The sequence below is a fragment of the Nannospalax galili genome, unplaced genomic scaffold (assembly GCF_000622305.1).
Source record: "Nannospalax galili isolate Female #2095 unplaced genomic scaffold, S.galili_v1.0 scaffold543, whole genome shotgun sequence".
Classification (NCBI taxonomy): Eukaryota; Metazoa; Chordata; class Mammalia; order Rodentia; family Spalacidae; genus Nannospalax; species Nannospalax galili.
In genome coordinates, this window is record NW_008352270.1 from 4,980,962 (window position 1) to 5,008,236 (window position 27,275).

Consider the following 27,275-nt stretch of genomic DNA (forward strand, 5'->3'; position numbering starts at 1 on the left):
GCTCCAAGCCTTCCACCCACGCACCGCAGCACCATGTACCGTGCACTCCGGATCCTCACGCGCTCGCGTCGCCTGCTGCGGGCCCCGCCGTCGGCCTCTGCTCCGGGCTCGGGTGGCACGGCCGTCCTCCCGCTGTGGCCCCCGAACACCGCCCTCATGGTGAGCAAGGGCCGCCCGGGCCTCCCCGGGGTGACCTTCAGCCGCCCGCGGGCTGCCGGAGTGCGTCCACGGTGTCTCTTCCCTGCCGGGCCGGGCCTGGCCTGAGCTCCGCGTCTGCGGCCGCCGCTTCCAGTCCGGGACTGAGCCTCGGTGGAAGGCCGTGAGCGGAGATGCGGGGATGGCTTCGGGAGATTCCGGGCTGGCTGAGGCTGGGGCACCGCCTCTGGCAAAGAAACTGGGCATGGAGGAGGATAACGGATGGAAGAGGATGCGGGAATGCAAGAGGATGAGGGAATACAGGAGATGGAGGGATACAGGAAGATTCCGGGTGTTGGAGATGCAGAGATGGATGAGGGCTTGGGGTGATGGGGCAACCCCCTCCTATCCCTTAGCAGGGTCTGGCTGGTGGGACATTAGGTGCTTCCCTAGGCGTCTTTCGCCCCTGATTTCGTGGTTCACCAAGTTGCACTCTGCTGCTCTCTGGTCCTCGAAGTCTTGTGAACATAAAGGCTTTAGTTCTTAGGATGTTGTCTATCTAGGTTATGAGGTTGCATGTGTTTTCTTCCACAACTTTTACGATTCATAAATGTGGACGTAGTATTTTTAAACATCCCTGAAGAGATTGGATAGGCCCAGAGGCTAGCTAAATCAGTGTTAGAAAGACAGCTAAGGAATTTAAAGAGTAAAGTCCAAGGTACGGCATGCGTCCTTACTGTTTGCTGTTTAGAGTGCCACCTTCGGCAATTCATGCTTTAGAAAGGATTAAGTGGTAATATATGTTAGGAAAACTTTGAGAAGTCAGTAGTTTAGGAAGAGTGCAGTTCCTCGTGGATCTCTCAGGTGTTCCATGTCCTTTGCAGTGTGAGGTGTGATTTCTGTTCCTACTCTGCTTTCAGGCAGATTGTCCCTTGCCTCAGTTTCCACATGTAAATTGAAATAATTACAGAGTCAGAGTGACCATGAGGAAACACCGCAGTGTGTTCATTAAATCCACCTCCTCTAGAGTATTTCAAAGGACCAAGACGTTCTATGGACTTTAACTTGGATGACATCACTATACATAAAGCTACAAAGTCCAGGGTGTTAGTGTCCTAGAACTGTCTGCTTTAGTAATTCAGTGCATTTTAGACTCTTTTAAAGAAGAGTGGTTTGTTTATTTTTGTTTTAAAATCTGTTTAGGGGGACTGGAGAGATGGCTCAGAGATTAAGAGCACTGGCTACTCTTGCAGAGGATCCAGGTTCAGTTCCTAGTACAGCCATCCAAAACTCCAGTTCCAAGGGCTCCTTCACCCTCTTCCGACCTCCAGAGGCACTGCACACACATCGTATATGTACATGCGCAGAAAACCCTCAAACATATAAAAATTTTTAAATCTGTTTAGGGAAACAGAAAGATGGAGAATTTTGGCATCTATATTTTGGCAAATGTGAAAAAAAATCACTATCTTCTTCTTAGGGTTGTAATGTCTGAAAACAATCATGATAGTTTTCTTTTTCTGTGGTTTCAAGGACGTTTTTTGCTCTTTAACCCTCTCTCATTTCCAACTAGTCTGTTGATTTTGTTCTCCAGTGTTGAAAAATTCCCACAGCTCTGGAAGTGCTGAGTTATCTTTTATTTAAAAGAACACTTCAAAGTTCATCTAAAATGCGTCATGTGAAAGAAAATATGACGCATATGTCTAATGCTTTCTCTTTGTTTTGGACCCTGTAAATAAGATAGTCCATATGTGCTTAGAGTTTAGAGACTACTGGCAAAGATAAAATAAATGGGGGGCTTAGGAGATGGCTCAGAGACTTAACAGTGCTTGCTATGCAAGCATGAGGACCTGAGTTCAAATCTCCAAAGCCCATGTAAAGCTGGGCATGGACTTCTGTAACCTGTACTGAGGGGGTGGGACCTCTGTAACCTGTGCTGAGGGGGTGGGGGTTGGAGACAGGAGAATCACTGGGGATTGCTACCTGCCAGCAGGTTCAGTGAGAGACCCTGTCTCCAGGGAATAAGGCAGAGGATGATAGGCAGGGTGTCTGACCTCTGGCCGCCTTATGCAAGAGCTTGTACACCCATGTGACTGCACACACCACACACAAAAATAAGATTAAATAAGCAAAGAAGCTGAGTGTGTGTGTGTGTAAATCGCATCACATGGATAATGAGGAGGCAGGCTGTGACTTTTGGTACTGTTGTAGATTGAGATGCCTGCATATTTTTAATGATCTTCAGAATGACCACAAAGTCTGGGGAAAGATAAATTTTTCTTTCTGTATCACAATGTAGATATCGATAAACTATTTCCTTGTATATTGGCCTGTTTTGAGACTTGGTGATCATCCTATGTTTTAGAACCAGAAAGATTTTCAGAAAGAAACTGAAAACTCAAATTACAGTGAAATCTAATGTTGGCTTTTTACCTATTGAGTCTTTATTATATGAGAAAGTATTTGGGTTTTGTTGAAAATGGGTTTTTTTTTTTTTTTTTTTTTGGTTTTTTAAGACAGGGCCTCCTTGTAGCCCCATCTGGACTGGAACTCACAGAGATCCACCTGCCTCTGCCTCCCAAGTGCTAAGATTAAAGGCGTGTACCACCATGCTTGGCTGAAAATGGAAATACTTTTAAGCCACTTCAGACCAACATTCTGGGGAGCATTTTACCTGTTCTTTAGGAAATGTTCTTATCCATGCATTTGCATGGGATGTCTTCCAGGCCTAAGGCCTGTATTTTTTTGGCTGGCCTTTCTGGCCTATACTGGTGCAACACATTATGAGACTACCTTTGTAATTCTTGAGGGCCTTGGGGTTAGTGGTTGTTGACAGCATTTCTAGACCTGGTACCACACCTGGTGTCATAGTGACTGCTGGACACTACCCATTTATTCCCCAGGAGATAAAGATATGGATAAGTAAACACATCTCCCAGAAACCATTGGGAAGTTGGGACTTTGTGCCTGCATTGGGCCTAGCTGGTTCATGGTGTAATTCCTGAAGCAGCAGCTGTCTTGTCCTGGAAATTTCTTTACTTGATAATGGAATATAAAGGTGTGGTTTTCAAAAGGACCAAATTTTTATAATAATAAATTACAAAAATGATAATTTAAATTATAATTACATCCATGATGGCATCAATAGCAATGTTTTCATTAACTTAGGTGAGTCCCCATGTTTCTTACTTAAGTCACTGGGTGATGTGTATAATACTGTGATTTCAGTTCTGAGGTGGACTCATTTGTAGTTGGTGAAATCAGGGTAGTGGGTAGTGATTGGTATTTTTTTTTCAATAGGTAGCAGAATAACAGAATGAAAGTGTGAGAACACAGCATATACATAGTGTCATGAGATTATGGTTTCAGGTTTGTACATTTGTATGTTTATGTACATCATGACATTTTCTTCATAGGTCATTGTAAGGCATGTCTGAAGAAACTTGCCAGCTATGTACCTGGGTTTTGCTTACCCAGCAGATGCTGAGCCCAAGGGCATCACCTCCTGCTACTTTTTCTCTAACACCTGGTACTTTCTGGCAGAATATAAATGCTCCTCAATTCTAATTTTTTGTTCTATTGAACAAAGTGCTATCTTAAGTCAAATATACACATCCCTTGTTCTGTTCTGTTTTTCCTTCCATTTTTTAAAAATTGCATTTCTTCAGATCTTTGCAGCACATGTAAAGACTTTTCATACTCCATGAAACATTCTGTGTGGGCTTCTATTGCCCCAGCCTTGTGGGACACACTCTGACTTCTGCTACAGGTAGATTTTAACCCTTTACTTTTACTTCTTTTTTTGTGGGATGGAGGGGGGAAGGGTCTTCCTGTAGCCATAGCTAGCCTATAGTTATAGGCTAAGTAGACCAGGCTGGGCTCAGTCTCACAGAGGCCTAACAGCCTCTGCTGCCTGAGGGCTGAGATTAAAGGCATGTGCCACCACACCCAGCCTCCTTCACATCTGTTATACACAGCCTTGCGGAGCACTTGAGAGTGTTGCTTCTTATCTTGAAGGTTTGTTCAACCTGTGCAATTCCTGGTGTATTAGTTACTTTTCTCACTGCTGTGGCAAAATACCTGACAAAAGCAGCTGGAGGAAGGAAGGGGTTTTGGTCTCACAGTTCAAGGTACAGTCCTTTGTGTAGGGAAGGCTTAGCAGCTGGAATCTGAGGCAGCTGTCATTCTGTGTCCTCAGAATGCAGAGAGGTGCATGCTGGTGGAGCTCAGAGTGTATCAGTCCAGGACCTCAGCCTACAGAACGGTGCCCACAGTTAAGGTTGTCCTCCCATCTAGACTAACCTAATCAAGACAATCCCTCACAGATGTGCCTAGAGTCCTGTCTCCTTGGTCATTATAGATCCTATCAGGTTGAGTATATTATCGTGACATTGAAGATAGGAAACTTAGCTTTTTGGAAGTTTATTAGCTGAGTATGGCAGTATTTGTTCTTGTTACGTACTTGTTTTTTTTTTTTTAAATAATTATAAAGAAGTGGATTTTTGAAGTCTTCTGAGATTGTGATTTCAGGTACAATTCACTCCTGTACTTTTAAGATTATGGATATCAAAATCCTAGGATTTGATTCAGCCTCCCTCCCTCCTTCCCTGTCTCCCCCTCCTCCTCCCTAACTCCTTCCTTCTCTCCCGTCTCCCCTCTTTAGGTCCATCTTTTCTTTCTTCCCTACTTTTGTGTCTGTGGCTTGAACAAAAGGTGTCTTGCATGCTAGGGAAGTAAGTGCTTGAGTGTTGAGCTACAGCCTGAAGCAATCAAACTTGACTTTGAATTAACTTTGTCCTTAAAGCTAAAGGATGTAATTAAAAGGAATTTTCTTCAAGTAACTTTGATTTTAAATGTTCAGTAATGTGTTGTTTAGGAGATAAATTATTGTTGTTTAATGATAAATTTGGTAATTTTGAGCACAGGTGATTAATAGAAATTTAAAATCTGAAATTTGATTTCACAAACCACTGGTGAAAATCACCCTGTATCCAGGTACTGTTTCCCTGGATTAGTACTTGTGTGCTGCTGCTGCTGCTGTATCTTAGTTACTTTTCTGTTGAGCAAAGGCAACTCAAGGAAGGAAGAGTTTATCTTGGCTTCTGGTTCCAGACGGCCAGTCCTCAATGGCAGGGAGCCCTGGCACAAGTGGCAGACATGGTGGCAGGAGCTGGAAGCTGAGAGCTCACGTCTTCAGAAGCAGAGAAAGCGAAGCAGAGAACTGGAAGTGGGGTGAGGCTGTGACCTCTCAAAGGCCACCACCAGTGATGTGCTTCGTCCAGCAAGGCTGCACCTCCTAAAGGTTCTATGACTGCCCCAAACAGTGCTGACACCTGGGGACCAAGTGTTCAGATACTTAAGCCTATGGGGGACATTTCTCATTCAAGCCACCACATGTTGTCATTTGTTACTTGGTCCAAAGTGGATTTTAACATAAAGATGTTATAAGACATTGAAAACAAAGGTTGTGATACAAAATACTTATGCATTTCAGAGATAAAACCTGAGATTTGGTACAGTGTGGGAGCCAAGTTGGTGAACAGTAGTGTCCCTGTAGTTGAACTCCACTGGAGAAAACCTTACTGCACTTTGGCCCCTTTTATTTCACAAGATGGAGGTGTCAGTGAAGGACTTGAGGGCTGCCTGGAAATTGCCATTGCCATCTCAGTTTCTTGGCTTAAAGAAGTGATGATAGGAAAGTGAGTCCTCATGGCTTTTGGAGACTGACAGCAGAGTTTCTGTACCGCACCTCTCCCTTGCTGTTGGGGTAATTTGCTAGGTATTTGCTCTTTCAATGTCCCCTTTAAGGCTGGACTGGAGAACAGCTCCTGGGGCTCTTTCAGGTTGGATGAGGCACTAGCCACTGATTCCCCTGCTCTAAGCCAGCCCTCTGCGGACCTTTAGGTATGGGGCTGTGGTAAATGACAGTGATAATTTTTCTTTTCAAAGCAACCTTTGTAGTACAGAGTTTTTACAACCTTATATAGTCTTAGGAGAAGACCAGCAGTTAAAACAGGAATTCTTAAATCCTTTTGACATCATCTGATGACGTTTAGTTTATTATTAATGCAGAATACTTGGCTTTTTGTGTGTGAGAGTGTGTGTGTGTGTGTGTGTGTGCGCGCGCGTGCGTGCTTTCCTGTGTGGACACATCAGGTGTCCTCTGCAGCTTTCCACTGTTTTTAAGACTCTCACTGAACCTGGAGCCTACATTTGGGCTGCACTAACAGTCCCATCAGTGCCCCAGGGGTCCTCTTGTTTCTGATCCTATAGTGCTTACAGCTGTGGGCTGCTGTATCTGACTAGTGTATGAGTGCTGGGGATCAGAATTCCAGAACTCGGGTCCTCCACTTTACTCATGAACCTCTCCGGCCTCACAAAATGCATATATTAAAGTTCTGAGTATCCCTCTGAAGTGGCCCTAATGAATGGATCACATGTAAATTTCAAGCATCTACTGTTTTATAGCTAGGCTTTTATAGTGTTATAAAATATTTGTTGAGCAGTTACTAATTTTTATTGGTGTAAGTTCATGTACAAGGTAGAATCCCAGCTTCTCCACTAGAAGCTTTGAGCCCATGATCTTCCTCTAGGTGACAGCTTAGGTGTAAACTCAAGGTGTAAGCTCCCTAACGCACATGAAGAGTATATGTACATGTTTATGTTTGTTTTTCTAGAGAGATGTCCCATAGCTTTCCTCAGAATCTCAAATGGTTTCAGTACCATAACCCTAAAAGATGAAGAGGTGATGTAGCCCATCTCTCCTCTGCACCTCACCTTCATTGATAGATGAGAAGAGCCGACTTGCAGAAGCAACACGGCTAAGAGGCAGGTGTCTCCCCCTAGCCTGGACTGTCTCTGTTGTACTGTCTCACTAAGAGGGATAGGAGGCTGTATCTTAGCTTTGCTTAAATAGATGCTTAAAAATCTCAGTGTTCACTTTAGATTGTTTTCAGGAGGTCCCAAAAAAAGAAACATTAAGTTAGGTCTGAAATCCTAACCAGTAATAGTCCTACACCTCACATGGAAATGGCCTGTTATATTTCAAAATCCTTTGTATTTATAATTTGAGTAATGTGTGACTTGTACACTCTGTCTTTAACACCTGCATCAATAAACAGGAATGTTAAAAAAGCTGCAAATGGGACTAGAGTGGCAATTAAGACGGAGTTTTATGTCTTTATAATACTTGGCAAAATTTCTTCTCAGAGCTGATAAGGTTCTGTTTGCTTTGATACTGGTTTTTTTCAAGCTGAAACAGTTTCTTATTTTTGTTTTAGGCAAGCCAAAATTCCTTCCGTGTAGAATATGATACCTTTGGTGAACTGAAGGTCCCAACCGATAAGTACTATGGTGCGCAGACGGTGAGGTCTACAATGAACTTTAAGATCGGAGGTCCAACAGAACGCATGCCAGTAAGTGGCTTTTGTGCGAATGCTGGCTTGTTTGGGGTGAACTAGGCTCTATTCGCAGACATCACATTACTTTTTAAATATTTGAGAGTTAAAATGTAGTTACTAGAAAACAGTTTTGTGAATAAAAAGCTATTATTAAAATGTCAAAGAACTTATTAAGGTTTCAGAATGCTGTTATTTTGAGCTTTAACTTTGAATATTTGGGGTTTTTAGCAGTGATTAATTAAATGATTTACTTCTGGGAGTTTATAGATTTTTGCTAGGATTTCACAGTTGGGAACCATATTTTATTTCAATACTCAAATATTTCTATCTTTCCTTTTCTGTTTGTGCTGATTTAAAACTTAGGTTTTTCTTTAATTGTATACTTTCTATCATGCATTCAGTTTCCAGCAAAGTATACGGATATATCAGAGTATTGTTCAAAGTATTTATATGATAATGTGAGTGTTGGTCCAGTTTCATGTAAGTGATACAATAATAAAATTTTCTGCCACATTCCCTTAAATCTGAGATACTCTGAGTTGGAAGGTGTACCAACATGTACCACTGAGAAAAAGAAGCTGGTGTGTGGTATGCCACTGATTGTAGGATACATCTTGATTTCAGGGATGTCGAGGTGAAAGAGTTGGTGAAATCTGTTTCTTACCCTTTTGGAGTTCAGCTGGAGTATGAAAAGTAGCGAGTGCAGGAATGCAGGGTAGGGCAGCGAGCCTAGGGGTAGCTGGGATGTGTCCCATGAGGTGCTATTTACCAGTTGTCTCCTCAGAAAGCTTTTTCTCTGAAGTAACTTCAGTTCCACATTTTAACTCATTTTAAAGCCTCCATACTGACTTGACTCATTTTCAGAATTTTATGACAGCAGCAAAATTCCCAAAGAAAATCTCTTAATGGTGTGCCAATAATGTACTTGGCAAGGAGATGAACATAGGGTCTGACTACCTGTTAGGATGGCAAAAGGTAGTGATTGAGCCCCAGATAATTCTCCTAATTCAGCTTCTGGGAATGAGGAAGTGAGCCGCAGCTGACCTGGTGGGCATGAGCCTGACTTGTGTTTGTCTGCCTCAACCAGCAAGTTGTGTGACTCTGAGGAAGCCTGGCTGCTCCAGAGCCCAGCCATGCCCCTGAAAAGTGACACTCAGGCTCTCTGTTTCATCACACTTGACTTCATCTCTATTACTAGCCCGAGTTTTGTTAAATGGGAAAAAGGCTGTGTGCCCTGAGCTTAGTATGATTAAACCCAGCTTTTTGTACCTGAGGTCCAAAGGAAAATAACAGCCCAAACCATTCTGAACTTCTACACTTGAACTTAGTGAGAGGGCACAAGGGTGATGAGACTGAACTTGTAATGTGAGTAAGTTAAGACGATCACAATCCAGGCTGGAGAGATGGCTGTGGTTAAGAGCATTGGTTGTTCTTGCAGAGGACCTGAGTTCAGTTCCCAGTACCCGCAAGGTGACTGACAACTGCTCATAACACCAGTTCCAGGGGACACCTTCTTCTGACCTCCATGGACATTGCACGACACAGGTACATTTACATACACACAGGCAGGCAATGCACTCATAGACATAAAATAAAAATAAAAATTAAAAAAAGGACTGACAATCCTTTCTCCTCAGTGAGACCCAGTGCTGTTCTGTCTTTATGTGTCACAGAACTTTCTCACTATTTTCATTTTAGTGGGTGTGTAAAGACTAGGCTGGTCAGTCCATTCAGAGTTGTGCTGCTTGATCTTTGGTTAGGACCCCAGTTGTAGTTCAACCTGTCATAAAGTTGTACGTTTTAGTAGGAATTTAAATCTCCAGTTGTTTTCATGTTGAAAACTCTTACCTTCTTAGATGAGCATGGTGGCTTTCGGTGGTAATCCCAGCACTTGGGGTCCTGAGGCAGGAAGGTAGCAAAGTTTGAGGCCAGCATGAACTACCTAGGTGTTCAGGCCAGCCTGGCTTAGATAGTGAGATCCTGTCTCAAAACAGCAGCAAAGGAAAGAACCTTCTAGTTTCTAGTCCTGTGTGTCATTTGCCTTCATTTTATTTGAAGAAAACACTTTAATTTTAATTACTTAAAATTCAAAATATAAATTGTGTTTTCTTTTCAGTTAGGTGTCATTTGCCTTCATTTTATTTGAAGACGACACTTTAATTTTAATTACTTAAAATTCAAAATATAAATTGTGTTTTCAGTTGTCCCTTAGCCTGTACACACTTTTATCTGGGTTTGTGGGTTAAGTACCTCTTCCTTTCTTTTCTGTGGTTTTTGTTTGTTTGTTTTCCATTTTGATCCTCTCTGAGAAGTGTAGCTTTTGTTTTATAAATTCTTTGTTTTCTTCCTTCTCTTTGTGCAAGATCTGTGCCTCATTCTCTATTACTGATTTTGACAAAAACTCATAATTCACTTGTTTGACAAAAGCCAAGTTGTTATTAAATTGAAATCTCATCAAAAGTTACTTGATTTATCCTTTTAAACTGTGGTGAGGTGTTTTGGTTTAGAAAATAAAAATATTTGCATACTAAGAAATGAATATATTATATCAGAAGTTAGTAAATTACTAAGTCTATAGAACCTTATATTTTAAAAAGTGAGAGAAATTTTGTGGCTTACTAAGTGTCAAGTGTTTACTCATGAGACTTTTAGTTTTAAGACATTGGGGTAAAACAGTAGCCAATCAGCAACTGAGTATCATAAGTGATTAGAAGTTAAATATGTCACTGATCTTTCTTTTTTCTTTTGAGACAGTCTAACCGTGGCACAGGCTAGCTTCAAACCCACCATCCCTCAGCTTCTCATGGGCCACCATGCCCTGCTCTTTGTTGTTTTTGTTGTGGAGTTTAAAATAATGAAGCATGGGATCCAGTGATAGGAAAGAATGACTCTTGCTGGGAAATGATTGAATATCATTTACTTAAAATATTTACTGTATGAGCTGGGGGTCGTGGCACATGCCTTTAATCCCAGGCAGGGGCAGGCGGATTCAAGGCTAGCCTGGTTTCCATAGTGAATCCAGGCCAGCTGTGGCTATAGGAAGACCTTGTCTCAAAAAGACGAAGAAAAAAAAAAAAAGTACTGTGTGAAATAAACATGTATACTTTATAATTTATTACATGAAGTATGGTTACTGGATTCGTAGCTGTATGAGTATGTCCATGTGCATATGTATGTTTTAGACGTACATATGCATACATGTATATGAAGCCTCAGGATTTTGCTTGGTTCGCTATACACTTAACATAATTTTTCTCTGTATTCTAAACTTTTGAGAGACCACAGTGCTGTTACTGTTTTACCAACAGTTTTGCATTTTTATAATACAACTTTTATGCTTATCTAACACTGCAAATTTAAGGAATTTTTCTGATTGATTTTAGATCCCTGTTATTAAAGCCTTTGGCATTTTGAAGCGAGCTGCCGCTGAAGTAAACCAGGATTATGGTCTTGATCCAAAGATTGCTAGTGCAATAATGAAGGCAGCAGATGAGGTAGGACGTGGGGGGCATGCTCGCGTAATGGCTGTTTAGAAAAAGAAAGTCAACAGAAGATGTGTGTTTTCATATGTACATACATGTAACTCCCCACCCTGCATTGGATGCCAGAATCCACAGATGCTTAAGTTCATTGGTGTAATATTTATAGATCCTGTGCACATCCTCCCATGTATTTTAAATTATTTCTTGCTTACTTATGGTAGCTAATACAATATAAATGCCACCCAAAGAATTGTTAAGCTCTTTTGTTTAGGCAGTATGACAAACAAAAAAAACAAAAACAAAATCTACATATTGGTACAATTGTACATATTTGGTACAATTGCAGTTTTGTTTTTTAGTTTTTCTTAAAATATTTTTGTTCTGTGGTTGGTTGAATCTGAAGGGGGAACTCAGAGACGGAGGGCCATTGCCCTCCCCCATTGCAGGGGAGAGAAACTGGAAGAGACGCTGACAAGCAAGTGGTCTGAGCACTGGATCTACATGGCAGTTACCATTTTCTGTCTCATCACCTATATTATCAGACCTAGAAAGTGAACAGTTCCTCAAGTTAGTAGACTTCTCAAATGCATTCTGTTTAAGTTAAAACCATTTCAGAATGAAGTTAAGTGCCTGCCCTTTTGTAAGCTTACAGCTTAAAAACTAACACGGAAACTTCATACAAAATCTGACAGAGGGCTGGTGAGATAACTCGGTGGGTACAGGTGCTTGCCGCACCAGCCTGGCTACCTGAGTGTGATTTTCCAGAATTCTTGTAATGATAGAAAGAGAGAAAGAGCTCCACAAAGTTGTTCTCTGACTTACACACACAGAGATACATACACACACGAGTAATAATAAATCAAGAAACAAAATCTGACAGAACTAGGGGGGACCCGGCAGTGCCTATTTTCTGAGCTTGGCAGCTACTCTTGGACATCTGTGCTTGACATGGCTGGCAGTGAGCTCACAGTTGAGCTCCTGCTTCTGTATCATGCCAACTGTGGCAAGAACATCTGTTGGTGGTTTCTGCTGAGCAACAATAAATGTGCCTAAGACAACGCCTTTGCCTGCTTAGGTGGTCCTCTATCAGAGGAGTCAGTGGGGAAAGATAAAGACAGCTTTCATTCAGTGTTCATCGGAAGCCGGTGAACGCTCATACCTTTCAGAATATGTAATATTTCACTTAGTATCTGTGATTGAAAAAAGTGATGCTACAGAAATTTACAATTGTGAACTATATGAAACAATCAACAATAATTTTATAAATGGAACTTTACTTAATCATGGTTGATTAAAATAGCTAAATAGATACCTGATATTTCTTATTTTAAAGATACTTAAGACGTTTTCTTCTCCACAGGTAGCTGAAGGTAAATTGAATGATCATTTTCCTCTTGTGGTGTGGCAGACTGGATCAGGAACCCAGACAAATATGAATGTGAATGAAGTCATCAGCAACAGAGCCATTGAAATGTTAGGCGGGGAACTTGGCAGTAAGAAACCAGTGCACCCCAATGATCACGTTAATAAAAGCCAGGTCGGTGTGTGTTGTCTCCTATAACCAGTGAGCACCTTAGTAAAAGCCCGTGTTCTCTCCTGTAACCAGTGCACATTGAGAAGCATCCTGGAGCTTGCTCTTGAAAGGCCAGTGTACAGTTTTTTGACAAGGGCGGTTTATTTAGCTTATGTTCCTCAGTGGAAAGAAGACTTTGAAGTTTCGTATTTCTTTCAGGAATCTTGACTTTGTTTCAAATGTCATAAAAATCACTTTTAGGACATAAATGAACAATAGGATTCTTTTTAGGATTTCCTCAGTTTTCCAGAGATGTCCTTTTTCTTCGAGGATCCAGTCCAGCCTGCACATTGAGTTTAGTCATGTCTTCTTTGTATTTCTAATCTGTGATGGTTTCTTGGTCTCTGTTCCTTGAGGCTTCTATAACAAAACTGTAACAGGCAGATTTGGTGTTTGGAGAGGGCTTTTTCCTAGCAAGCTGTCCTTCTGTAGGGGAGGGGGCAAGGGAGCTGGGTCTCCTTCATAAGGACACATCTTTTCTGAGGGCATTCGTTAGTTACTGTTGTCATCTGTGCCATATTTGTCACTGTTTTGCCTCCATTCCTGGCTTGAGCTTCGGTTCTATCAAAAACTCTTGGATGTGTGTTAGAATCACCACAGAATTTGCAGAGTTACTTTGAGACTATGAAAATAATGTTTCTCCTTAAAACAGAGAAAGCATTTATCTATGGCTCTTACCTATAGTAATTACTGCTGTGGTATTTTGCTGTTGTTTTGTTTTATGATGTGTTTTGGCTGTCTGTGGTGCTGGGGATGGAATCTGAGGCCTCCGTTTGCTAGGCAGGTGTTCTGCCACTGAGTTCCACCTGCCCACTGCTATGCTGTTTCAATGATTTCCTGTTTCCCTTTTTACATTAAGTGAAATTTTTCTGTAAGGAAGCTTTATTCTCCTGAATTTCTTTCTTTAATTGGTCATGTATGTCACTATAAATTTGTGGTTGATTGTTACTCTTTCAGTTATCACCCAGTTTCCTTTATTCATATTGTCATTTTGATGGTCTCAGTTTGGGGAGCCCTACTCAGCTAACTTTTGTGTCTTGGAGGTCTGCTTCTGTCTTTTTCTTTTCTCTGTGAAGGCATATCCTTTCTGCTCTGGCCCTAGAAGCAGTCATTCTTCAAGGAGACCAGAATCTGAGTGTTAGGTCTACCTTAGTGTATTTTTAAGTATTAAAAGCAAACCTTTTTATATTCATTGTATAAAGGATTTTTTAAAGCTTTTGAATATGTTTTTTTTATAGTATAGTCTAAAATCTTCAGAATAATACTGTGGTGTAGGATGAGGGAGCAGGATGGTGACAGGTGACACAAGATTGGATAATGTTGATGATTAAATTTAGGTGATAGATACATGAGTGGTCATTGGACTGCCCATTCTGCTTTGTAACTGCTTTGATATTTTCAATAGTAAGCAATTGAAATACATGAACAGGGAATGTGTCTTTTTAAATTATATCACACCTTAAAAGCACAGAGCCAACAGTGTACCAAGTGTACACTTCCTGATCAGGCCTGGCTTCACAAGTTCTAGATACTTTGGCAAGTCCCATTATCTTTTTGAGTGCTTGGCTTTTGGCTTTCTACTTTACAGAATTTTCCTCAGGTTTAATAAATAAGTGGTTTTTGAAATAGTGAATGCATTGTAAGATATGTATTGCCGCGTTCAGATGTGCTTGCTAACGCCCATGTTTTGCTGTCTCTTACTAGGGAGCATCTGCAATATGTAATGGATTTAGTAGGCTTTGTCATAATATGTATTATGTTCCATATCTTTGTATGTGATATTGTCCTAATATGTTTCATACAGGAAACCAGATTACTTTTTACTTGACCACGTGACCTATTACTTTCCATACATAAATGTATTGAGTACTGTATACACTGAGTTTTAAATAGTTTAGTGAGTGTTTTTGAAGTAGTCAAGTTTTTCTTTACCTCTGCCTTAACACTTTATTCTTCTTTTGAAAATTTCCCATAGAGCTCCAATGATACTTTCCCTACAGCAATGCACATCGCTGCTGCAATGGAAGTTAATGAAGTTCTGTTACCAGGACTGCAGAAGCTGCACGATGCTCTCAGTACAAAATCCAAAGAGTTTGCACAGGTCATCAAAATCGGGCGGACTCACACGCAGGATGCTGTTCCGCTTACTCTTGGGCAGGTACAGGAGTTGGACTAATTTTATTCAATTTAGGAATTGATACAAATTAATATTTCACCCTCAAAATAGTTTATAACAACTACATTTAGTGATTTTCTGAATTAACTAGTATCTTAGCTTCTGTATTGCTGTGACAAAACAAATGTTGACCAATACCAACTTGGGGAGGAAAGGATTTATTTGGCTTACATCTGAACCACAGGCCATGGAGGAACGCTGCTTACTGAGTTGCTCCCTTGGCCTGTGCTCAGCCTGCTTTCTTATACAACACAGCATCATCTGCCCAGTGATGGCACTGCCCATAGTGGGCTGGACCCTTCCACATCACTCAGTAATCAAGAAAATGCCCCACAGACAGGGCCAGAGGCCAGTTCAATGGAGGAAATTCCCTGTTTGAGGGTTCCTTTATGCAGGGCTGCCATTAAGAGGCAACGCCCACATTTAGGATGGGTCTTCCATCTTCAAATGATCCAATCAAGTAAGTCATTTCTGTTAATTCCATGTCCAGTCAAGTTGACAACCAGGATTAGCCGTCACAACCAGCTAATAATTTTTATGGTGTCCACTTAGGAACATAGCATACGGTCAGTGAGCCAGACTGATTGGACTGCTGAGGGTTCTAGTCTTTGCTGTATGCCAGTTATGTGACTTCAGGAAAGTTATTTTGGTTTGCTGTGCCTCAGTTTTCTGAGTTACAGAATAAGGAGACTGCATGGTTGTGAGGCACTCACACGCTGACTAAGCAGAGTGCCTGAAGTCATGCCTGGCACATGGAAGACACATGAGTGGTCATCGTCATCTTTGTCTTCATCAACCGACCATCACGATTGCTTCATCTGTCTCTCTTACTCTATATTGGGAGGTTATTTAATTAAAGCTAATTTTTAAAAGTAATTAAGTGAGGCAGATCTTTTTAAAATTATCTTGACCACATACAAAAGAGATTATTTTCTCTTACATGTCAGAAGATATTTTTATGTTCTGTATCAATAACTTAAGGGATATCTAGTAATGTGCATTGCAAAGAAACAAGGAAATTCATGAAGCAATTTTTGTCTCAGCTCATGCTACATTTTGGGAGGTAGAATATGTACAATTTATGCATCAAGTGATAGCCATATCAAGCAATAGTCTCATGGCAACAGGTGAGGGTGAGAACTTGGCTTCCACTTCCTTGGACAGAATCTCAGTTCTGTGTAGATGATGGAAAACACCAAATAAAACTTGATTATTTAGCGCAATTTTATTACAGAACGAATGAGGAACACTGCAAAGGCTTAGTTAAAAACCAGTGATGGAGCTAAATTGAGCCCGCTGGAGTAGTTGCCTCTTACAGGCCTTTTCCCTGCATCGTTGGCTCTCTGTACTGTGCATAATTTCTAAGGAGGAACAGTGAAGAACTGTGTGTGTTTCAATCTATTGTTCCCCTGGTTTCTAATTTTTGCCTTCTTGTATGTATGTGTGTTACATTGAAAACCACCATGCTAAAGACAATTTGAGCCAGAACTGAGTTTCCTATGTGAAATCATCATTCTGTGTAGTGTGAGAAACATTGTTTCCTTTTTCACGTGATTAGAAATAGTGTATTTGCTTTTATTGCAGTTGTCTTCAATTTTTTTCAGTTTTCCTCAATTAAAAATGCATCCTGTAAGTGCATGCAGCTAGGTTGTGTGTGTGTGTGTGTGTGTGTGTGTGTGTGTGTGTGTGTGTAACTTTGTGTGAATGACTTTCATATCTCATAAAGTGAAATTCTTTGAGTAGAAAAGAACACTTGATTTAACATTGGGCAAATCAGATATAATACCTTTCAAAATTTTTTCTTTAGAATATAACAAAATCCTAATTCTAGTCAGAAGTATTCATAGATTTTTAGTGTTTTCAGGCAGGAGAAAAGATTTATTATTATTGTATGTTGGCTTACCCAGATAAGGTCCATTATAAAATGCAGAAGGCATAAGGGTTTTGTCCTTGAGTAATTATTAATGCTCCTTTCAATGCTCAAACATGATAGACTGTGTGGTTGTATCACACTGGGAACCAGGGAGACGTTGATAGTATTAACATGCACAGCGAAGCTGTGGTCCTCCTCCTCTTGCCTCCTTGTATTGTGAATCACTTTGCTTCTCCAGTCCCTGTGAGGTATCCTCAGGTTGCTGCTCAGGTTTTTTGTGGTTTTTTTTTTTTTTTTTGGTCTTTTTGAGACAGGGTCTCCCTGTAGCCCCAGCTGTCCTGGAACTCACTATGTAGACCAGGCTGGCCTTGAACTCACAGAGATCCTCCTGACTGCCTCCTGAGTAGTGGGATTACATAGTAAGACCCTGTTTTAAAAAAGCCATTTATTTCATATGTTGTTCTTTGCTTTCTATTAAAACAATAAACAAACTAAACTGCATGCTGCTAGTTGCACTGTCCTGCCTTGTGGGTTTATAGACCTTCCCGGGTTCCCTCACTTTATCATGTGAATTAACAGCATAAATACCACTTGAGTAGCATATGATTTAGTATTCCGAAATGCGTTTTTAAAAGCTTGTACTTAATGCCATTAGAGTAACTTGTAAGCCATTAGGAAATGTGTTCTTATTGTAATTTTCCTTTTTCAGGAGTTCAGTGGTTATGTTCAACAAGTACAGTATGCGATGGCGCGAATTAAAGCTGCCATGCCGAGAATCTACGAGCTCGCAGCTGGAGGCACTGCTGTCGGCACCGGGTTAAACACTAGAATTGGCTTTGCAGAAAAGGTTGCTGCAAAAGTGGCCTCACTCACAGGTTGGTGACCACATGAATTATTGCTCACTCTTCCTCATACTGGCTTGCCTGTTTCTAGATGTTTCTGTGTTGAATTCTGTAATTTAGGAGTGATATTTTCCCACCAAATGTGGCTTGTGACCATTTCAGAAGTTAATAAATTAATCCTTTTGCTTTTTAAAGCTTTCCATATAAGATTGCAATGGGCATGCAATTAAAACTTACCTGGTAGCTTTATTTGTTGTCTGATAGTATTCAGGTGGTCCCCCTTCAAAGCTGTTTTGAAGTATTTTCCAAAGAAGGCAAACAAATTTACTGTTGAGAAACTTAGCAGATGACAAGTGTGTTGTAAACATACATTTTCCCTGTGTCATGCTTTGTGATCTATTTGTGTTAACATTTTGAAATCTTGTCTTCCCACAAGTAGGGTACAATGGTCTGAGTAGCGATTGCTATTATTGTTGTTTGAGCCAGCTCATTGTGTCTAGAAAACGTGATTAAAGTGTTGATGCTACAGAAGGTTAGGTCAAGATTATTACACAATGCATATTGTAGCCTACTAGCTGATTTTGAAAACATCAATTTTTTTTTAAAACTTTCATACATGTATATAGTGTATCTTGATTATATTGCTCCCTCCTTCCCACTCCCTCCTCTAGGCCCCCAGCATGCCTGCCTCCAAATTTCATGTCCTCTTTTATTTTTATTACCCACTGAGTCTGCTTAGTGCTACCAGTACATGCACAGGTGTGGGGTCATCCACTGGTGTGTACATAACCTACTGGGAGCCACCCCACAGAGAAGAGTGACTCCCTTCCACAGAGGCCATCAGCTGCTGATAGCTCCTCAGCTAGAGGTGGGGCCTTGGGAGCCCTTCCCTCGATCCATGCTGGAATTTTTAACTGGCTTAAACTTATGCAGGTCTTACTCAGATAACCATAGCTGGGCTGAGTGTGGTGGTGGTGGTGGTGTACACCTTTAATCTCAGGAGGCAGAGGCAGATGGATCACTGTGAGATCAGGACCAGCCTAGTCTACGTAGCAAGTTCCAGATCAGTTGGGCTACAGGGTGACTCTGTCTGAAAACCAAACAAGAAAAAGAGAAAGAAAAAAAAGAGAGGAAAAAGGAAGGAAAGAAGGGAGTCCACAGTAAAACAGATAACCACAGCTGCTGTGAGTTCATGTCATATACAGAGGACAGCATTTCACAGAACCTTCTCCATCCTCCAGCTCTTATTATTTCTGCCCCCTCTTCTGAGATGTTACCTGAGCCTTGTGTGTGTGGTGGTAGGGCTGGAGTTCCATGTCCCTTCACTGCAGAGCACTCACAGTTAACTTATTCTCTAGCTGATTTTTGTTTATTTTTTTATTTTTATTTTGTATGTTTGAGAGTTTTGCCTGCATGTATGTAAGTACACCATGTCATGAATGCAATGCCTATGGCTATCAGAAGAGGGCACTGGATCCTCTGGAACTGGAGTTGAGGATGGTTGTTAGCTGCCATTGTGGGTGCTGGGAACCAGACCCCCATCCTCTTCAAGAGTGGCCAGTGCTCTTAACTGCTGTGCCATCTCTGCAGCCCTTCTAGCTGATTTTTTAAAACTCATATTTTAATACAAAAGAACTATATTCTTAGGACTTAGAATACATAGATTTAAAAATTGTTGCCCATGGGCAAGATCGATTGAGACTTTGTAGCTCATTTTGCTCCTTTTTCTAGGATTTTTGTGACCCTTGGTGAGAGGAACAAGTAGAACGGGGTGGAGTGGGCAAAGGACTTAAAAGTTTTGTACAGGACAGGAGTGGACAAAAGCAGAGTGAATGCCACAGGTTTCATCTTTGCTCAAGTAGTCAGACATTTTACAAGTAGTCAGACATTTTACCCGTGTGTTTATTATAGGGTAGCATTCAGAAGTCCTTTGGGACTCCTTAAATATCATCATGGCTTAATTCTTAAGCATTTTTCCCGAACTAAGAGTTTGTGCTTATTTACCTTATTTATGAATAGTTTGTAGTACTAGGAATTGAGCTCAGCACCTTGCACACATAGGCAGGCATTACATCGCTGAATCACATAGCCAGCCTGTTCTGTTTTGCTTTATGTATACTGGAACTTTTCTGTTCAACTTGCTGAGTAGGCAGATGTGCTCAGTCTTCCCTGTCCCCCACAGAGGTTGTGTCTCTTTCTTTCAGGCTTGCCTTTTGTCACTGCTCCAAATAAGTTTGAAGCTCTTGCTGCTCACGATGCTCTGGTTGAACTCAGTGGAGCCATGAACACCACAGCCTGCAGTCTGATGAAGATAGCAAATGACATTCGTTTTCTGGGTTCTGGTCCTCGGTCAGGTCTGGGAGAACTGATCTTGCCAGAGAACGAACCAGGGAGCAGTATCATGCCAGGTAATCATGTAGGCAATCAATGCTAGGAGTTGGACTTTGACTAGATCATAGGCATTCTCAACCACAGAACATGTCCCCTGTGATCCCCAAAGCAGTTGGGGACATTTGAGGAATATGTTTGTGCTCCTCAGTGTCCACGTGCACCAGCGTGAAGCAGGGCTGATAGAAATATCACAGCCAGTCAGGAAAGAAGACTCTGAATCAGCAGCATGTGCTGCCCATCTGTTTTGATTCCCACATTAGCACACATGTTGGAGCCTTCACAGTCTGGAGCCACGAGAATTCTAGAGTAGGCTGTGAAAGTGAGCAGCGGGTTGAATAAGTCTGAGTCGTTCCAAACTTATTTCATGTTTTGCCTTGGGTTCTGGGCCTAAGTATGAGAAGTAGCAAGGTGCCGGAGCCTGGATTTCTCCAGGTTGTTCAGTAGACACGATACTCACTGGTTTCAATGGGGGAAATGAATGTAGTTGTGTGAATAGACGTTTAAGGAGTGACTAATGAGTTGACTTGACTTCAGACAAATATCCTGATACCGTGTTCTACCCACTCAGCATTTTACTGGTAAAGACAGATTAGATAGGAAATTAGTCATATTAGATAGGAAATTGGCATATGTCATACAACAGAATCGAGAGTCACAAAGGCCTCTGTAGACCAATAGAACTGTACTAAAACTGAAAAAGTGAATTTTAATAGTGAGAGAGAAAGCCTTCACTGGGTTTTTAAATCTGGATATGCCTAGAATAAGAGATCTTGATTTAAGTATTTTGTGTTGAAAAATGACATACAGATTTAGTTGATTGTAAACTGAAAATACGTTAAAAAGTGAAGGGCCTGGAGAAATGGCTCAGTGGTTAAGAGCACTCACTGATCTTATGGAGGGCCTGGTTTCTGTTCCTAGCTCGACATGGCAGTATAACTAACTGTCTGTTACTCTAGTTCCAGGCCGTCTAATGCCCTCTTCTGTCCTCTGTGGGCACTGCACTCCTGTGGTGCACATGTATACATGAATGTAACACACTCATGCACATAAAAATAAGTCAGTTTTTTTAAAAAAAGAGAAATGGAGCCAAGTGTAGTGGCACATGACCATAATCCTAGTTCTTGGGGAGCTGAGGCAGGAAGATTATATGAGTTCAAGGCCATGGCTGCATATGGTATTCTAGAGCAGATGAGGCTACTTAGTGAGATCCTGTCTCCAAAAGAAAAAAAACAATGAGAGACCATCCCAGATAAAGGAGGTATGCCTCCCAGTATGCTACCTTACACTGGCTGGAGGAATCCACCATGCTTGGTTCCAGTTTGGTCTTGTCAGAAGAGCGGTGCTGGGAGGTGGAGCTCTGGAAACTTAGTGGTAAATAGAGTTCCGGCTTAGCAGGAAGCCTCCCCTTAGGAGCTTGTGCTTCTCTGTGTGTACCCCTATTTATTGAAATTGCCAGTGCTTTTCTTGGCTGCCAGACCCTGGAAGGGTAGTCTATGTCCTTCTGATTATATATTTAGTGCCTGGTTGCCTAAGCACATACACAGGAATAAAAGCCAGAAAGACGGGGAACTGTATATAGATGGGGATCTTACTGGTTACTCACTGAGTGAGTCTGTGTGGCTACACCTTTTTGGTTGTCTTTTGTCTTTGTGTGTGTGTGTGTATATGTGTGCACATGCGTGTATGATATTGGAGATGGAACTAAAGCCTCGCTCATGCTAGGCAGGTGCTCTACCATTAAGCTGTATCTTCAGCACTCTTTAGACTTTATTGTGAGAGAGGTCTCACCCAATTGCCTAGGCTCGCCTTGAACTTCTGAAGCTCAGAAAGTCCTTGAACTTGGAATCCTCCTGCCTGTACCTCCTGAATAGCTAGAATTGCAGCCTGTACCACCAAACCAGGATCTTTGATTGGTTTGTTTCCTTCAGTCAACCACGCTTTAGTGTACGTCTTAATTGGATAAGAGCAGATTTCTTTGACTGCTGATGTAAAACTGCATGTGTGATGAGATTCTGCCACCGGTTTTTCTCCAAGGCAAGGTGAACCCTACTCAGTGTGAAGCGATGACCATGGTTGCAGCCCAAGTCATGGGGAATCACGTGGCCGTTACTGTTGGAGGCAGCAATGGACATTTTGAGTTGAATGTTTTTAAACCAATGATGGTAAGGTTTAAATTGGATTTTTAGCATGTTTCAATTGAAAACTAATCATCACTGTTGTCTTTAATGAAGGTTTCTGCAGCTTCCACAGTAGGTGATTGTGTGGCTTACATAGCAGTCAAAAGTCAAGTTTATGGTTTTGTTAGAGGAATAATCCTGGATATTGGAATTTAGTCATTTAGTGCAGGTGTTTTGATGGGTTGCTTTCTTGGGTAGGAAAAAAGAAACCCGGAAGACGGGTTTCTTCTTTGTCCCTGCCACTGGGGATGCCAGTAGCTGGAAAGCAGTTCAGGTCTCCTCAGTTTAGAAAATACGACTCCTTTACAACTCGGTCTCCTGGCTTCGTTGGCACCTGCTTCCTTCAGATTTGGTCTGGGAAGACCAGCCTGTCCCTTTATGACCTGATTACTGTAGTCCAGCCTCAGCCCCTCCACCTGTGTCTGCATTGTTCTCCATCATCAGTGACCTTTTCCATCCAGTGGGCATCCCGTTCTCTTAACTGACACTGGCCGTCCCTCCTTTTCTTCAGCTCTCTCTGCCCCGCTCCTTAGTGCCCCTTTGCCTTTTCCACGTACCTCGGAAACATTCAGTGTCACCACACTTCTTTTTCCTTCATCACTGCAACGATGGAACAAGGTAGTGTCATCTTGTGTGCAGGTCCCTGAACTTCAGACAGGGAAGCTGTGCCTCGGCTTAGTCCTTCTATCAGAAACACACCGGAGGCTTATTTCTGCTGGTATAGGATGCAGGATAATTTGGTAAGAATGTGCAGTTGCCTGATAAGAACTATATTCATTCTGTTCCACTGTACGAGACAAGGTTTGGGATTTGGTTCTTTGTTCTTTGTTTTTTCCCTCCTTCATGGAGTGTGTACTGTGTTAGTACTGGTAGGTAAGACAGGCCGAATTAGACTTCAGATCTGTATTCTTTTGCCTAAAGGCCATTTCCGAACAGTTAACACCAGCTGACTGACATGTACAAGTGTATAGAGACTGTTGATTGTTGGCTTTTATCATTTATTGTGGAAAGATGAAGGAAGAACAGATGAGTGGACACATTGTTTCCACAGCATCTGGAAGAAGCCAGACTAATGAAGCCAAGCCTGGGGAGAGGGAGGAAGAAGAGGGTGAAAATACGCCTAAGTGAGAAAAATTTTTAACTAAAATCAAGATAGTTGCCTTACAGTAAAGACATTAGAATCAAACCAAACTTTAGCCTCTAGTTTCTTCTGTTAGAATTCATTGGTGGAAGTTTCTAGACCCTCCTGGGATTTTAGACCAAAGGCATGTATAGAAAATACTGCTCTGTAGAAACAAATGCCCAAACCTACCAACTGACTTTATACATTGTGTGATGTTATTTTAAAGTAACTGTAGAATATTTGTTCCTAAAGCCTAAAACTGGAGATTCTAAAATTTAGCAACTGTGACAAGCACCTGTGAAGGTCCTGGCCTCTGCCCCTTAGCCCCCCCATCCCCCCCATATTCTTGTCCCTCTGGCTGTCCAGCTCTCCAACATGTAGGGCTCCCCAGTTCTCCAGCGGAGTGGACTCCTCTTTGACTGTGGCTGCCACGCTCCATGTCCCTCTTTTGCTCTTCACCATGGGCTTTCCTGTATTATTTCCTTTTATGTCTTTTCTGTCATTTTTAGGTTTGTAGCTTTGTTTCCTTAGCTCATAATGTCTTTCTTGTTGGTCTTTGGGTATAGTGCTGCATGGCTTGTCAACTTGTATATCCAGTGTGAAGCAGCAAAGGTAGATGTCATTGGACCAAAGAAAACAAAACAAACATGGCCTCAGCTATCATTCTCCCTTCGTCTTCCTCTCTCTGACAGATTAAGAACGTGTTACACTCCGCCAGGCTGCTGGGGGATGCTTCTGTTTCCTTCACAGAAAACTGTGTGGTGGGGATCCAGGCCAACACAGAAAGGATCAACAAGCTAATGAACGAGTCTCTAATGTTGGTGACCGCTCTTAATCCTCATATAGGTAAGGTTCAGGAGTAATGTCATTTTGAATACAAAATTTTAAAGTAAGAGAAGGTACAGGGGTGGAGACAGGGACTGGAGAGATATTCAACAGTTAAGAGCTCTGACTGCTCTTCCAGAGGACTCAGGTTTGGTTCCCAGCACCTATGTGGTAGCTAACAACTGTTCATAACTTCAGTTCCAGGAGATTCGATGTCCTCTTCTGGTTTTTGTGGCCATTGCACACACATGATATGCTTACATACATGCAGGCAAAACACGCTTATACATAAAATGTTAAAAAAAAAAAGAAAACCTTAAAATTTAAAAATATATATGTTATTTATTGTGTGTGGATGTTGGGGACCAGGGTTGTGCTGAGGTGCACATGTGCTTGGGGTTGGGGGGCTCTGATTCCTCCATGTGGGTCCTGGGGATCAAACTCAGGTTCTCAGGCTTGGTAGTTAGCACCTTTACCCACTGAGCCATCTTGTTGTCCCAGAAGTTTCACCTGACTTTTTGGGGGACAGGATCTCGTGCGTATATATGCCTAGAATGACTGAACTCTTCTTTTTTTAAAAAAATTAAATTTTATTACATTTATTTCTGTACACGTATGTGTCCTATGGGATGTCCGTGGAAGCCGGAGAAAAATTTGCAATAGTCAGTTGTCTCCTTCCATCATGTGGATTTTGGTAATCTAACCCAGGTCATCAGGTCCCCCTTTGTAGTATTAATGGAGCCCGATGTTAAATGTTGCATGCAAACACCTGGGGAGGTTATAACACCCTCAGGTGGTAATGTCACTAGGTGGCGCCACTGGATTACCATTTGTGTCTGTCTTTCCTTGGTTTTGTTAATCCGATTCAGATACTGGATGTGATTAATTAAAAGAGAAAGGCAACATATTTGTTGCTTATAGGGAAAGGGAGGGAAATGTAAATCTTTTGTCTAAAAGCATGCTCTTGTGTTCCAAGTCTTTTCCAGAACTGTAACTCTTTGCTTGTACAGACTTGGATTATAGGCTGACCACAGTGATCAAGGAGGCTATTCTAGCTGTCTAGGCTTTGAGACAGTCATCTGGTTTCTTTGTGCTCTTCCCTCTGCCGAATTGATTTCTTTGGTTTTTCTGTTTCAGAATAAGTTACAGTGCCGTCACTTGGCATGAAACAGTTACAGTAGTGGCATTCTGTAAGCCTGAATTTCTTGGCAGATTTTATTCTTGGTTTTTCAATTTTACAAAGTTGGAGCTTTTCATCTTTAGGTAGCTCTAGACTCAATGCTATACCTGTTTTCTGGTATACTGTCGAGGATGCTAATACTGGTCCAATTCATTTAAAATCATTACACATGAATATTCAGCTGGAAAGGTACAAAGGGGACCCCAAAGGTTCACTTGAGAAATATTTCCATCAGATCTTTACATGTGCCAAAACTTCTAATTAGAGATACTCTCTAGGCAGGGTAACTGGCAGATTTGTCTTGGAGTCAGTGTGAGGTAAGATCTACCCAAGGTGGTGCCTCATGACGTGGGCCCGAACCACCTCCCTAGCTGCCCAAGCTTCTAGATCCTGGGTTCCTCTGTGCCCGGACCCAGCAGACTAGTTAGTTGTTCATAGTGTTTGTGGAACTTGAAGGAAATAGGATGGGCATAGATGTTTACATTTAACGTCATCATTCACATTACAGTACAAAAGACAGGTTGGCCCGAAAGTTTAATGTGAGAATTCTTTCAGAAAACTCTGGTTACTATACATCCTTTTCAGCATATTAAAATTCACAGATTCAGCTGAATAATGAAGTCAGGTGGGCCCAATGTGGCTGTAGCTAGTTTATTGTTGCACACAGACACGTAATGCCCTGTTGACTGATGTTCTTAGGCCTTGTTGGCCGATGATCTTCCTGCCTCAGCAGCCTCCCAAGCTTTGGTCTTGAGTCTTCCCTCCTCAGCTTCATTGTCCACTTTCTGACATTTTTTTTTTTTAATCAAAACAACCTTAAAAGCTGCCCAGTGCCAACCTTTATTTAAAAAGTAGGTAACTCTGAAGTAAGCCATATGCTCATGGTCTGTGGTCTTTTGCTTTGTTTTTGAGTCAGGGACTGGCCTGGGACTCGTGACCTTTCTGCCTCAGCTTCCTGAGTGCTGGGATTATAAGTGTGTACCACCCTGTCTGGGTTCCCTGTGACCTGTTATCTAAGTATATCTGCTAAAACTTTCCCTCCCTGGCCTTGTAATGTCCAGCAGAACCAGGAAATGGCAGCCATTGTGATGAGAGTCCAGAAGAGAGGACTGTGGGAAGCAGCCTTAGGGAAGACTGTCCTCAGTCTGGCTGCTCTCCACTCACGAGGAGGGCCCCCCTCCTGGTCCCCACAGCCACCTGTTCTCAGCATCTGAGTGCTTAGTGCTTCCTTAGAAATATAGTTATTACTGATTAAGCATGTTGGTTGTTTGAACAGTACACCCAGGTGTGAATTTTTATATCTTAGTGCTATATTTTAAAATTTTTATTTCTCTGTGAAAGTGTTTGGATTACTGAGCATTTTCAACTTAAGAACCAATCTTGCAGAAAATGAGGTATGTTTAAGTCTGTGTTCCCTTAGGAAAACCAAGGTTGTTTGTGTTCTATATAAGAAATGACAGTTATTAATGTATTTACTCTTACATATCTTTGAAAGTGGAATATTGTCATGTAAGAGGTTCCGAGCGTCAATATCAAGTTAGCAGTGATAATTGCCTTTGTTTTGGAAAAATACCCCTCTTAATATTTGTTCTCAATTTTCCCTTTAGGCTATGACAAGGCAGCAAAGATTGCCAAGACTGCACACAAGAAAGGATCAAACTTAAAGGAAACAGCTATTGAACTTGGCTACCTCACAGCAGAGCAGTTTGATGAGTGGGTGAAACCTAAGGACATGCTGGGTCCAAAGTGATTTAAATGAATTTGTAATAAAAAAAAGAAACCCTATATATAAAATTTTAAAAAACAAGACTCCTTTGTATTTCTTCAGAGAAACCAGATCCATTTGAGAGGAGACCCAGTCCCTGTCAGAGCATGTGGTCATTTGTGTAAAGCTCCAGGATGTGCAGTGTCCACAGTAAACCAAACAAGTGTAAAGTAAAATTGTTTTTTACTTGGTTTTCACATACATGTAATCAGTACACCCATACACTTAAAAATAAATTTTTTTTTAAATAAAAGGGTAAAGCAAGTTCTGAAACTCAATGAGAGATGACTTTGATGTGTGGTGGTACTGGGGATTAGACCCAGGTCTTCACAT

At 41.5% G+C, this 27,275-nt stretch overlaps 1 protein-coding gene across 1 annotated transcript; it reads left to right on the forward strand.

Moving 5' to 3' along the window:
• On the forward strand, positions 1–26,986 carry Fh (fumarate hydratase). The gene is made up of 10 exons (XM_008849181.3): positions 1–159; positions 7,416–7,550; positions 10,919–11,029; positions 12,378–12,554; positions 14,566–14,748; positions 17,349–17,514; positions 19,686–19,889; positions 21,907–22,034; positions 23,865–24,018; positions 26,785–26,986. The coding sequence occupies exons 1-10, from the start codon at positions 34–36 to the stop codon at positions 26,925–26,927; spliced, it is 1,527 nt and encodes a 508-aa protein (XP_008847403.1). The 5' UTR covers positions 1–33; the 3' UTR covers positions 26,928–26,986.
• The last annotated feature ends 289 nt before the right edge of the window (positions 26,987–27,275 follow it).

Bases quoted from the DNA above. Each gene is read 5' to 3' on its own strand.
- Fh (XM_008849181.3), top strand. From the start codon at position 34: ATGTACCGTGCACTCCGGATCCTCACGCGCTCGCGTCGCCTGCTGCGG. The intron at 17,515-19,685 runs GTTGGTGACCAC...TCTTTCTTTCAG, and splicing joins AAAAGTGGCCTCACTCACAG to GCTTGCCTTTTGTCACTGCT. The intron at 22,035-23,864 runs GTAAGGTTTAAA...TCTCTCTGACAG, and splicing joins ATGTTTTTAAACCAATGATG to ATTAAGAACGTGTTACACTC.